Here is a 13744-nt window from a genome sequence, read left to right as displayed (position 1 = left end):
ATTTTAAAAACATCATTGACCCTGTTTACCCTTCTGCTGTGGTGTTCCTCCTACCACTCCCTAACCAGATTGATACAAAGATGGAATGTTTTGAGTTACTCTTGGTAATTACATATCATTGAAGTCTTTCTCGTCCTTCTTGGCAAGCAAACGTGATCCAAATTGACAATGTTTAAATGGGAGGAACACTGAATAGGTAATCTCATTGCTTCCTCTTCAGAGACATCTATCAGTGTCCAGAGGGTTTATGACTTACCTGCTGGAGAATTACTAAGGGAACAATGTAGCCTTTTCATAACCTTCTACCTTTTCTTAAAAGAGAAACATTGTCATTCATTAACATTGTAATCAAAATGTACCCTAATTTATTTTAAGCTACATCGAACAAATAAACAAAAACACCCCAAAACAAAAAACAGTGGTTGTCAAGTCGATTATAATTCATAGTGACTCTATAGGACAGGGTAAACTGCCCCATAGAGTTTCCAAGGCCATAAATCTTTATAGAAGCAGAAGACCACATCTTTGTCCCACAGAACAGCTGGAGGTTTGAACCACCAACTTTTCAGTTAGTAGTCTAGCCCTTAACCACTGTGCCACCCGAGGCTCCATTAAGCGATATAAACTCATTGCCATCAAGTTGATTCCTACTCAGAGCAACTCCCATAGGGTTTCTGAGGCTGTAAAGCTTTACAGAAGCAGGCTGCCTCATCTTTCTTCTGCAGAGTAGCTGATGAGTTTGAACCACAAACCTTCTGGTAGCAGCCAAATGCCTTAGCCACTTAGGCATAATCCCTAATAGCTTTTTGCTATCAAAAGAAAAAAATAATAATTGTATGGCACTCTAACGTTGTTGTTGTTGTTATTAAGTGCCGTTGAGTCGTTTCCGACTCATAGCGACCCCATGCACAGCAGAAACACTGCCCGATCCCGCGCCAGCCCCACAATCCCTGCTATACTTGAGCCCATCATTGCAGCCACCATATCAATCCATCTCCTTGAAGGCCTCCCCCTCTTTCGTCGACCCTCCACCCTACCAAGCATGACATCCTTCTCCAGGAATGGTCCCTTCTGACAACATGACCAAAATAGGTGAGACGAAGTCTGGCCATTCTTGCTTCCAAGGAGCATTCTGGCTGCACTTCCTCCAGGACAGATCTGTTAGTTCTTTTAGCAGTGCACAGTACTTTCAGCATTCTTCGCCAGCACCACAACTCAAAAGCATCAACTCTTCTTTGGTCTTCCTTATTCATTGTCCAGCTCTCACATGCATAGAGGCGATTGGAAATATCATGGCTTGTGTCAGGCGCACCTTAGTCCTCAAGGAGATATCCTTGCTCCTCAGCACTTGATACAGTTCCTTCGCAGTTGACTTTCCCAATGCTACACGTAATCTAATGTCCTGACTGCTGCTTCCGTTGGCATCGATTGTAGAACCAAGCAACGTGAATTTCTTGACAACCTCAATCTTCTCTCCATTTATTGTGGTGCTGCTCATTGGTCCAGTTGTGAGGATTTTTGTTTTCTTTATGTTGAGATGTAATCCGTACTGCAGACTGTATTCTTCAACCTTCATCAGTAGGTGCCTTAAGTCATCCTCACTTTCAGCAAGCAAAGTTGTATTGTCTGCATATCTCAGGTTGTTAATGATTCTTCCTCCGATCCTGATACCACGTTTTTCTTCATATAGTCCAGCTTCTCGGATTATTTGCTCAGCATATACTAACATTGTTACAGAGGTTTTATTTATTAGCAGAATATGTTTCTAGTTGTGGATTTTGGAGGAATCCTCGCTGGAAAATTATTGGCTATCCTCTTTTAGCTGGGAGCCTGTCATTGAAATGGGCTTCCGGATAACACCAAAGAATTTCACTAATTTGGGGAGTATCAACTAAAAGTTACTATTTTAAGTGTGTTAGACTTGAGATTTCTGTGATTATCTCAGTGAGTTCTAAAATCCAGGGCCAACGAAAGTGAAGATATTTGTATAGTTATACTCATATTATAGAGTGGTTAAAACCTTAAGAGGACATCTAGAAAAACAGTATTTGTTCTGACTTAGTTTGGATTCTCTTCCTCTCTATATAGAACTTCTGAAATGTGTTTAATGTTACTTAGAATTATGGCAGAATAATATTGTAGGAAAAACTTCTACCCCAAAATATACCTGGTGATCAATCTAAATTCATACTGGTGACCATGGACATGTTACTGAACCACTCTGGGCCTATATTTCCTTAAGATAAGGGTTACATATCCTACTTTATAGGAAACTTATAAGGAAGAAAATAATTAAAATCAGATAGGCAGTTTGCAGAGCAGTTAAGATCTCAGGCTCTGGCCTCCAGGGTGCTTGAGTTCATACCCTAGCTTTGGTACTTAACAACTGTGTGACTGATGCTGACCAAATGACTTACCCTCAATTTCTACATCTCTAAAATGGGGACAAAACACAGTTACCATATAGGATCAAGTGAGAATGAACATTAAAGCATTTAGAAAAATGCCTAGTATGCAATAAGTACTTGGTGCCTTGTGTTAGTTTTCTAGGGCACCCATGGCACATTACCACAAACTGAGTACGTTCAAAGAACAGAAATTTATTTTTTCACAGTTCTGGAGGCCAGAGGTCCAAAATCAGGGTGGAGCTTTACATTTTATTTATATTCTGTATGGAAATCTGATAGCAAATGATTCCAGGTTAGCTACTTTTCAATGTGTGCTTACGTGTGTGTATGTATGTATATGTGTGTTGTATGTATAAGAGCTATGCATTTAAGATAAATTGGTCAGATGTGCATACGAAGTATGTGACGGCAGTGGTGGTTCAGTGGCAGAATTCTCACCTTCCATATGAGAGATCAGGGTTTGATCCCTGGCTGACCAGGGTTCAATTCCCGGCCAGTGCACCTCTAGTGCAGCCACCATTCAGCTGTACGTGCAGGTTTGAGTGGTACCATGATGCTGAACAGATTTCAGTGGAGCTTACAAACTAAGACAGACCCAAGAAGAAAGGCTTGGTGATCTCCTTCTGAAAATCAGCCAGTGAAAACCCTGTGCGTAACAACTGTTCAATCCCAATGTGTGTGAGCCATTGTAAATGGGGTCACCATGAGTCAGGGGCAGCTTGACAGCAGCTAACATCAGCACATGTGAAGTATGATGATAAATTACTTCTCAAGGTACACACAAAAATAAGTCTCCTCACTTGAGGGTGGCAGCTATGCAGAGTAATTTTATTTTGATTCCCCCAGAGCTACTTGTGTAAATCCACAATTTCTGAAAAGTTGTATAATGTTTGCCCTTTTTAGTACTGATGAATTAGGCCACATAAAATATGACCCTGGTATGCCTAGCATTTACCAGTGGTCAACAAGGAATCCTTGAATTAAGTGATAAACTAGTAGTGTAGATTACATTCAGCATCAGGTATTCTCTTCCATTCTCCACCCTTCTTCAACCATGGCATCACAAAAGCCATTTTGGGGCAGGGATTTTCCTTTAAAAGTGAGGAACAGATTGTGGAAGAATCCAAAATGTTTGTAATGAAAGCCATTTGGTTTTTATTAGCATTAGTGTCCATGTGCTTGCTGATTTTCAGTCATTTTCTCTTCAGGAATGGTCCCCCAGATTCTAGTTTCCACATTGCTGCCTTTTGAATGGAGTCCTTTGTGACCCGTTGTGATTACATTGCATTTTCCTTGTGTTCTTTCAAAATGTTCTGACTTTGCCTTAATTTTAGTTGGGGAATGGTGGGAGGAGGATGGTGGCAGGGGAATGAGGTCAGCAGTGCTTTCAGAATGTTGTCAAAGAAGATTTTTAAATTGTCAAAAATTGCCCAGTAAAGGATACCAAGCTTAGTATCTATTAACAAAGCAAGCATTTATGGTAGAAGATGGGATCAGAGATGGGTGTCTTAAGGTCTTCACAAGAGAACATTTTCTCCTGGGGACTTGAACGTTTTCCTGACTTCTGCTGGACACTTCCAGAAAAGACATAAACCTGACTGATTATAGTGATTTTAAGATACTGAAATGAAAGTGCTGTGTGGTTGTGGCCAGGAAGCCAAAGGCTAAGCACATCTAAAAGAATATGCTAAAAATAGCTTTGCTTATGTATTGTGTCCTAAACCTACTTTCATGTAGAACAAGAACAGTCAATGAGAAAATCTTGTCATGGAACTGGGGTGTATATTTGGTGCATGTGTTTAAATAAATGCATAACCTATTTGAAATAGAGTTAATATATAACCAAAACAAAAACTAGTTGCTGTCAAGTCAATCTGACTCATGGTAATCCCTTGTATATAAGAGGAGAACTGTGTTCTATAAGGTTTTCAGTGGCTAATTTTTCAGATGTAGATCACCAGGTTTTCTTCTGAGGTACCACTGTATGAACTCAAGCCTCCAGCCTTTCCGTTAGCAGCCAAACAGGTTAACCATCTGCCCTACTCAGGGACCTTCCAAACGAAAGCAAACTCACTACCATCAAGTCGATTTCAACTCATAGTGACCCCTCCTTGGGTTTCCAAGGCATTATCTATACAGAAGTAGATTGCCCAGTCTTCCTTCCAAGGAGTAACTAACTGGTGGGTTTGAACTGCCAGCCTTCTAGTTAGCAGTCAAATGCCTTAGGTACTATGCCACCAGAGCTCAGGGACCTTAATGGCCAGGAATTTTTGAAATAGAGTAATACTTGAGAAAAAAAAAATTACTTAAATCCCATTCACACTTAGATTGTTTGCCTGTTTTATATATTCTCCTACATGTTTCAAAAAGTCCCCCAAGACATGTTGTTGTTATTGTTGTTGTTATTTGCCGTTGAATCACCCCCGACTCATAGCGACCCCTCCTTGGGTTTCCGAGGCAGTATCACTACGGAAGTAGGATTGCCCAACCTTCCTTCCGAGGAGTGGCTTGTGGGTTTGAACCGCCAGCCTTCTGGTTAGCAGTCAAGTGCCTTAGGCACTATGCTACCAGAGCTCCTCCCCAAGACATAAGTATTTATAATTCCCATGAATCCATTCATGCAGAGGAACATCAATGATCTACTAAATAGGGACCAACATTAAACAAAATTAAAGCTATAAAATCCATTCCTAAAGCACTTACCCAAATACTATCTAGTTTATTCATTTGCTGCTTGTGCCAATCATACTCATTTATTTCAGGTGTCCCCTATTTTACTGACAGTTTTCCCAGAAGTCATTGATGAGTGTAGAAATTTCTTTCACATGCACAGACAGACCAGATCAGAGAACAAGCTTCTGTGAAATAAATGCACATGTATAAACCTTGAAACAGTTGTTTTGTATCGTGACAAAACTCCTGTTTTCAGTTGGAAAACTGTTTGATATAGTTGGAAAGCAGATAGCAAAAGGGAGAACTTTTGGCCTGGAGGTCATTGGCATTCAAAAGCAGACCAAGGGCTGTTTCTTCTTGAGGTAGACATGTGGCAGGGTGATGGTGTAGCTGGACTTCAGCCACCTCTCACCATGTCTGACAGACTGCTAGAGCTTTTTTATGCCTTGAGTCTGTTGCCTTTGAGAGGCTGAGGAGCCTCCTGAGATAGTATGATCATCTTAAAGGAACAGAAAGTCAAGCTTAGCAAAAACACACCTTAAACGAAACCTTGGCTATCAGGGAAGAGAAGTGATTTTGAATATAGTATAGCTTCTGCTCTTGTCACTCTCCAAAACTGAAGACTGTTGGCCTCTGTGGTGCTTGGGAGAGGGAGGCATGGAGATAAAACATATAACAGGCGCAAGCAGCTCTGCTCTGTGAACTCCTCAGAGTGAGAATGAAAGAGGAGGAAGTGAGGCATTTTCTGCTCACTGAGCAGATCCACCATCCAGCTTCTGGGTCATGGCTGATGTCTGGGGAAACAAGTTAGGTCAAAATCAGTGGAGCAAAGTGGAGGACAAGGGGGAGTTGGCTAGTGCATGGGACACACCTGAAGGTCTCTGCAGCTTTGCCAGAGACTCACAGGAGATTAAAGGGCACTGTGAATGGATTGCTATGATATAAACTTGTTTGCAGGTGCAGACTGGAAAGGAAAGAGTAAATATGGCTGGTCCACATATGAAAGAGGCCATCTTTACATTCTGATATAGGATCCTTTTGCCCTCACATCCCGTATCTCTCTATTGTCTCGTCTGGTAGTTCTCCTCTGGCTGTACATAGAACCATTTTTGAAGCCTTTTCTTTTTTAAAAAACAAACAAACAAAAAAAACCTGATTTAATTGGTCAGGGCTGGATCCTGGGCATCTGTATGTAAAAAGTTTTACCAGTGACTCATGTGTTTAGTCAGCATTGAAAATACTGGTCTAAAACATATAATAACATTTTTTCACTCTCTATCACCGAGAATGCTCCAAGGAGAGCTTAGGCAGGAGACTTGTTCCATGAATTCCTCAAGAAGATTCACTTGTGAGTGAGCCTTTGAATACAAATACCTTCCATGTCACTTCCTATCCGCTTACCTTGTCATGAAGAATCCGTCTTCCAAGTTGTGATACATTCTCCTCTCTTTGCCCCAGCACCAGTTTCTGGAGATAAGACTAGCACTAAGGCAGGAAAAGTGGGAGGTTAGGGTAAAGGGAAATTGTAGCTGCAGAGTGCCAGGAAGAGAGGAAGTGAAGAAGAGGGCAAGGCAAGGAGAAAGTAAAAGGTAATTGGGAAAAAGTGGGAAGAGGAAAATGCAATCACTTTTTCTTGCTGATGGCTTCATCATGAGCTTGGAGCCACACACACTTACAGCTCCACCATTTCCTAGTGCTTGATTTTGGGAAAATTACTTAGTCTTTTACAACTAAAGAGTGGTGGAGTGTTGGGATTTAGAACCAATCTGTCTAACTTGAGCTGATTTCATCTCATGGCAACCCCTGCGTTAGAGTAACTGATCCATAGGGTCGTCTTGACTGTAATCGTCATGGGAGTAGATTACCAGAGTAAGTTTGAACCACCAACCTTTAGGTTAGTAGTCTAGTGCAAAGCCTTTGCAGCACCCAGGGACCTTAAGTACCCAAGTGTTTTCCCAGCATATACAGCTTACTCACAGTAGACCCTCAGTAATGAATACAGTAATTAATAACTTCCCAGATGGTAGTAGCTTGTTTTAAAATTCCATAGTCAAATAAGTTGTGAGAATGTTACAAGAAGATTAGTTGGGAAAAAAATGGTGTGTCATTTATCATCAGCCCAGAACATTCAGAATTGTCATTCTTAAGAAATAAGCTCATTATTATTAGAAGATTATTTTTCTTGTCTTTATGTGACTGTTTTCTTAAATGAAAAATAAACTCTTCTTATTGCAAAAGTAATGTCTGTTCATCTACTACAAATTGGAAAATAAAGATAAGCAAATAATATAAAATTAAACACATCTATAACCCCTTCACCCAGATCTAGCTGCTATAAACATCATAGTATATATTCTTATGAACGCTCTATATTTTAAGTCATATTTTTTAAAATCATGGCATACTGTTTCTTTTACTTTACAACATCTGGCCAACAACTTTCACATCAGTTCATTTGCCTTTGCTACATCATTTTTAATGTCTGCTTATTAAGGTGAATTATTTTTGTTTGTTTTGAAACTGCATTTGTTTACTCAGAAATCGGAGACCCACAGATAAGGAAACAAACATCTCAAGAGCCCAGGTGTGGCTATGTGGAGAGGCTGAGTAATTCAAAACAAAGTACAAAACATAAAAACAATTACAACCAGTTTGACAGTTGTGTGTTTCCTACAGTCCTCTGCCCACAGTCTACTGCTGACTTCAAAGAAAAGTCAGCAACAGAGGAGGTCCAGAGGATAAGGTGCAAAACGAGAATCAAACCCACAATAACAGATTAAAGGAAGGTTGATCAAAGACCCAGCATAAAAGTGCTAGCCCATAAGTTGCCTTGGTCCATGGCCCCAAAGTATTCATCAGGACAGAAAGCTCTCTTTGAAGTGATTTGAAGTCCCTCTGCTCAGATGAGCATTCTGGTCAAAGGGAAACTTACAAAGTAGCACAGATACTTCTTTAGTTACCTGGCCAAATAAAAGTATAGTTTGACTGTACTTGGTGTCAGGTGAATAAATTCAACCTAAGAGGGGAAGGGTAATGGTTCTTCCTTGTGGGAGATGTGGAAAGTATCGTTGCATTCATGTGGGGAGTGGATTTGCACTCATGAGCACAAGACTGGAACCACCATTCATCGTTTTTTTTTTTTTTTTTCTTTAGAGTGTGTAAAAGGGCATGTAGTATTTCCAAGTAGGCAATAGGAAGTGTTCATCAGTATTCTCCTGAGTAGGAGTTTATTGCTCTCTGTGGTATTATGACATACAAAGTACAAAACATAAAACCCTTTCCCCAGATATGAGAAGAAAATAAAAGTTGCCCCCAAAATGGCAGTAGCCTTTACAACATTCTATTTAAAAATTCTGAAGTATTTTAAAAGAGAAGAGTTACATAAAACTGCATAAAGTGTGTTCTTGGAACATCTTTAGTTAGCACTTCTTTGAGTCTCCAATTTTCTGGTTATTCACTTTATATGATAATCCTCTATGTATTTAGGGTCTGTATTTTCACTTCTCCTGTCATCATATCTTTATTTTCTTCAAAGTTCAAGTGTATTACTTTTTCTTTCTACGGTTTTCAGGTTGATTCTCTAATCCTTTTACTTCAGGTTTTAGTTAGAGTCTTCACTGACATGTCTTTATTGAGCACAGTGTTAGGCTCTGTGAGAGAATTGGAAAAGGCATGCTCTACTTTAAAAGAGTCCCTATCCCAGGGAGGATATACTGAATTTGTCTGCCTCAGATGACAATCATGCAAGCTGATAAAGGCTCTGTAAGGACAGTCCTTTATGGAAAAAAAGGGATTTAAACTGGGCTTTCAAAAACATGATAGTAGGGGTTTGGAGTGGGGGCAACATGTCAAAGTTTGAGAAGCAAGAAAGTATAAAGTATTTCATAGCAGAAATGGAACATGCTTGCTTAATTGAGGCAGATGGATTTCTTGGGTGGTACAAGTGATTTAAGTGCTGGGCTGCTAACTGAAAGCTTATCTGTTCAAACCTGCTCAGAGCCACCTCTGAAGAAAGGCTTGGTGATCTACTTCCAAAAATCAGCCATTTAAATCCCTGTGGAGCACAGTTCTGCTCTGACACATACGGGGCCATCATGAGTTGGAATCAAGTTGATGGCAACTGGGTGTTAAATGAGGCAAATGGGGCTCATGTGAAATTGTAATAAGAAGAAGCTTTACTAGATATCCTAGGGTTAGAATATGCTATGGAATCTGAATTTTAGTCTGAATGCAGTAGCGCTATGTTGAAAACCTGTGAGTGATGGAACAGTATGCTGACATATAATCTTACTGTGGAGTATAGAATGATCTGGATTGGAGAGAAGTCTGGGGTCTTGACATTAGGGCCCTAGTCAAGCCTGAGGGAATGAAGGCCTGAAGGAGGAGGCAGCAGTGGGAATGGGAAGGGAGGAATGGACCCTGAAGGTGGTCAAATGAGAAGCTGGGGATGTGTATGAGGAGGGAGTAAGAGTACACGTAGATGATTTATTAACGCTCACATATAAATATAATTGCACCTCGACTACCTAGGTCCATGCTAGGTAGGTGATGGAAATACAAAGAGGTTCATAACATCAACTGGTTTACTGGCAAAACATTTGGTACCTATAGTAAAAATAACACCTTAAGGTAGGCTCATGTATGCACTAAAGATTTAATGAAACAGAGAACACTCAGACATTGGGAGGAAGAAATATTTCTTGAGGCTTGGAGTCCTGCCAGCTTCAGGGAGTGGGTAGGATTTGGAAAAATGGGAAGGGGGAGTTAGCTCAGTAGGTTGAGAAAGGGTTCCAGTTAGAGAAAGGGCCAGGAGCAAAGGCATGGGGTAGGAAAACATGGAGAGAGTGTATCTAAAAAAGTAGAGAGGAAAAAAATGAGATAATAGAGAAGTATGTTAAGTCTGGTAAAGATTTAGAGGCCAAATTAGAGTTTGTAGTTTAATCTGGACAGTGTCCAGTTACTGACATTTCTGAGTATGGGTGTGGCCAGGACGAAATGGTGGTGTTTTAGGAATTTTAATCTGTAAAAGATGTGCAAAATGTGTAAGAGTCGGGAGATGATACTAGCAAGATGAGAGAGGTTGGGTAAAAGGGAATGAAGATGTAAACTAGGTTGACATTGAACATGGAGAGAAAAGTATAGAGAAGAGAAGGAATTACCCTGATTAAGCCCAAAGAAAGAGGGAGAAACACAGCTATACTCATAGTTTCAGAAGCTGTGATAATGTTTGTGCTGTGCACCAAAGTATAGAAATCAAGAGAGTAACTGGCTTGGAGGCAACCCAGAGAGTCCAGAAGGTGGTTAGAAATGAGGGCTTGAAGCTCAGCTGGAAAACAAATTTACCACACCAAGTAGAAAACCCACGCACAGCTCAGCAGTTGTTTGAAGTTACTTATTTTTTTATTTATTCAGAAAGAAAAGTGTTTTCAAAAGGTTGTTTGAAAACTTATGTCTTGATATGGCTGAATTCTTAATTGCTCTTTTGTTTTTACTGCAAAACAATTGAACGCGTGAGAAAAACTGGGGCGGGTAGTGGCAGGGCTTTCTGTAATTATTTCTTATGTAGAAATTGTGAGCATTGGACCCTTCAGTATATACTTTAGTCTTCTTTTCAGTGGTAATAATTCATATTTCAGGCATCATTCTATCAACTGCAGGACCTAACACAGTTAGTTGTAAATACCCAGGATTGGTTGATTTGCATTTTCATTGTAGTACTCAAAGACAAAAGAGTAGACTTAAAGAAAACTAACAAGCTGATAAAGGCATCTTTATCATGACATATGTAAACAAATGCAAATCAGGTATCAGATTTGAATTGCAAAAGTTTTGTAGGTGAGGTCCTAGCAGTAATAACTATAGCTTCGGATCTGTACTAAATATTAGATCCTTTAACAGTCCTTCATCCCTGTAAGTCTGAGAGACATTTAAAGTCACAGAAGAGTCAACAACTAGCTACCAGAGTAAATAGTGACATTATGTTAACCTCAGACCCAGGACAGTCAAAGCAAAGTAGTCCACTTCTTATTTTTCTGTGATGGGAACTAGCAAGACCTCAGTTATTTGGGAGAGAAGTAAAGAGTGGAGTGGAGGAATCCAGACCTCTCATGAATAAACCATTCAACAGAAGTCAAGGAAAGGAATATACATAGATAGTATTTACCATTCCAGGTGGATCAGTTGTATAAATTAGAAAAGGGAGCATCAGTCCAGCTGACTTGACAATAAAGATGAAACAATATGTCCTTTTTCCTTTTCAAAAATACTTAAGAAATACAACCTTAGTTTTGACTTGGGCCTTTCTCTGGTCTTTCAGCTGCTCGACTGATCGAGAACATGGATACCACTGTTGAACCCTGTACAGACTTTTTCAAATACGCCTGTGGAGGCTGGTTGAAACGCAACATCATTCCTGAGACCAGCTCTCGTTACAGTAACTTTGACATTTTAAGAGATGAACTAGAAGTTGTTTTGAAAGGTTAGTGAAGTTTGTTTTTGTGCACTGAAGATTTTTCTCTTAATATACCTCCTTGGTAAGACACAACTGTTAGCAGTCACAGATAAAGTTGCAAAATGTTAAAATCAATAACCCCTCCAGGTTTTGTGACCTACCAGAGTAACTCTGAGATGGGTAGACACTGAAATGGATATGTTGACAGTGCTTAACACTCCTCCTTTCATTTGTAGGTGCACACACAATAAAGCTCTGTATTATCCCTAGAAATGTCATCTTTTTGCCATTTTACAGAAGAAAAAATTGAAGCAATTGACAGTAAAAACCACCACCATGATTTCCCTACCTTTGCCCAAGTTGAGGTCACTAGAAGATGTCACTAGAAGATTACACTTTGTTGTTGTTGTTGTTATGTGCCGTTGAGTTGGACCCGACTCATAGCGACCCCTCCTTGGGTTGCCAAGGCAGTATCACTACTGAAGTAGATCACCCCATCTTCCTTCCGAGGAGTGGCTGTTGGGTTTGAACTGCCAACCTTCTGGTTAGCAGTCAAGTGCCTTAGGCATTATGCTACTAGAGCTCCTAGATTATACTTTAGAGTGTGCTTATTCTATCCCAGCTAAGGCACTGTCCCTTGGAAGCTGAGAGTCTTTGAACAATACTTACCATTGTCTATCATCTATTGTCTTCTAGAAATTACTTTGTAGAAAAACAATATTTGCTAGTTTCTAACATCTAAACAAGCAGAACAATTGATTCCATTCATTTGGAGCATGAAGAGTAAAATTACACAAAGATAATTATTTTCAACCATCAAGAGAACTACCCATATTGTGTTGCAGATTCCTTTGTGTTATTATTTGTTTTCTTTTTAATCTTAATTTCAAGAAAAGTGACTTTATCTGTGATGGATCAGTACACATAACTGCTCAAATAAAAAGAAAAGGATAATGTAGTCAAAAGACTTTCATACAACTTAGCTAATAAAACTATGTGGCTAATAAAACTAACTCCCAGTTCTGCACTAGGAATAAAGATCTGGTAAGGGATTTGGTTTGACCTCTAGGGGTGGAAGTGGGGAGAAGAAGAGTAAACATACATCCAGAAAAATAAATGGTTTACTGAAAGTACATTGAAAATGTTAATTACAGCTGCAACTGAGCCATTAATATTGATGCATTTTATTAAATGTCCTGTTTTCAGATGTCTTTGAGGTACCCAAACCTGAAGATATAGCAGCAGTGCAGAAGGCAAAAATACTGTACAGGTCTTGTATAAATGAATGTAAGTGCTCTGCATTGATTTCAACAGGAGTGTGAATACAGTGGTGGAAAAATATGCATAAACTTCATATTGAATTGATCTTTGTTATTCTCAAAAGCTGCGATTGATAGCAGAGGCGGAAATCCTCTTCTCACACTCTTACCAGACATAAACGACTGGCCAGTGGCAACAGACAACTGGGAACAAACATATGGTAAAACAGTTCCTTCTTTTTTGAAAAACAATTTTCCATATGAAAATGTACGTTATATTACGTTATCACGTTACTATGCTAAAGCTTCTAAAGATGTATTTTACTTTCATTGCTTTAGGTGCTTCCTGGACTGCTGAGAAGACTATTGCTCGACTGAATTCTAAATACGGGAAAAAAGTCCTTATTAATTTTTTTGTTGGCACTGATGATAAGAACTCCACGAAGCATATAATTCATGTAAGTTCATGAGACAGACAGACCAAAGTTATCTTTAAATTGTGATATAATTTCCACACATATTGTTATGATTGGTATTAGAATAATGAATACTCTCTTTTGAATTGCATGAACAATAAATTCATACTCTGTCCTTGAGATTTGGATTCCCAATTTCAAAAGTTTTTTTTTTTTTAATGTGATGCTCTCGACATTCATCTCACCTTCTGCTACCTCTGTTCGAGCTGTCTCTCCCTTTAGAAAACAAACTATAACAAATGAAAGACACTGGGTCCCTCCTCAAGAAAGTACTTGATTTTTCTGTATATTCGTAAGAGGAAACTGCTCTTATTTGTATAAGCTTTGCAGGTCTGGAAACCAGAAATTCTAATTGTTTCAAATAAAAATTTAGAAAAGGTATTTTGGACATAACTTTGGTTCTTTCTAAAGAATACCAATACCGTTTTCTCAACAAGGTAAATAAAATGGCATTCTTTTTAAATGGCTTTGTTAGTT

The 13744-nt window shown here is 39.3% G+C and overlaps 1 protein-coding gene across 1 annotated transcript in view; it reads left to right on the top strand.

Annotated features, from left to right (window-relative positions):
- Window positions 1-13744, top strand: part of MME (membrane metalloendopeptidase) — a 137345-nt gene that overhangs the window by 45622 nt on the left and 77979 nt on the right. Inside the window, exons 3-6 of the mRNA XM_007943564.2 lie at window positions 11398-11559; window positions 12739-12819; window positions 12917-13012; window positions 13131-13249. Of these exons, the coding sequence (XP_007941755.1) occupies window positions 11398-11559; window positions 12739-12819; window positions 12917-13012; window positions 13131-13249 (458 nt within the window). The remainder of the gene's footprint in view (window positions 1-11397; window positions 11560-12738; window positions 12820-12916; window positions 13013-13130; window positions 13250-13744) is intronic.

This window comes from Orycteropus afer, unplaced genomic scaffold (genome assembly GCF_000298275.1).
Source record: "Orycteropus afer afer isolate SDZICR_OR568_19922 unplaced genomic scaffold, OryAfe1.0 scaffold00109, whole genome shotgun sequence".
Classification (NCBI taxonomy): domain Eukaryota; kingdom Metazoa; phylum Chordata; class Mammalia; order Tubulidentata; family Orycteropodidae; genus Orycteropus; species Orycteropus afer.
The sequence above is the reverse complement of the archived record's forward strand: the minus strand, read 5'-3'. Positions and strand labels throughout refer to the sequence as shown.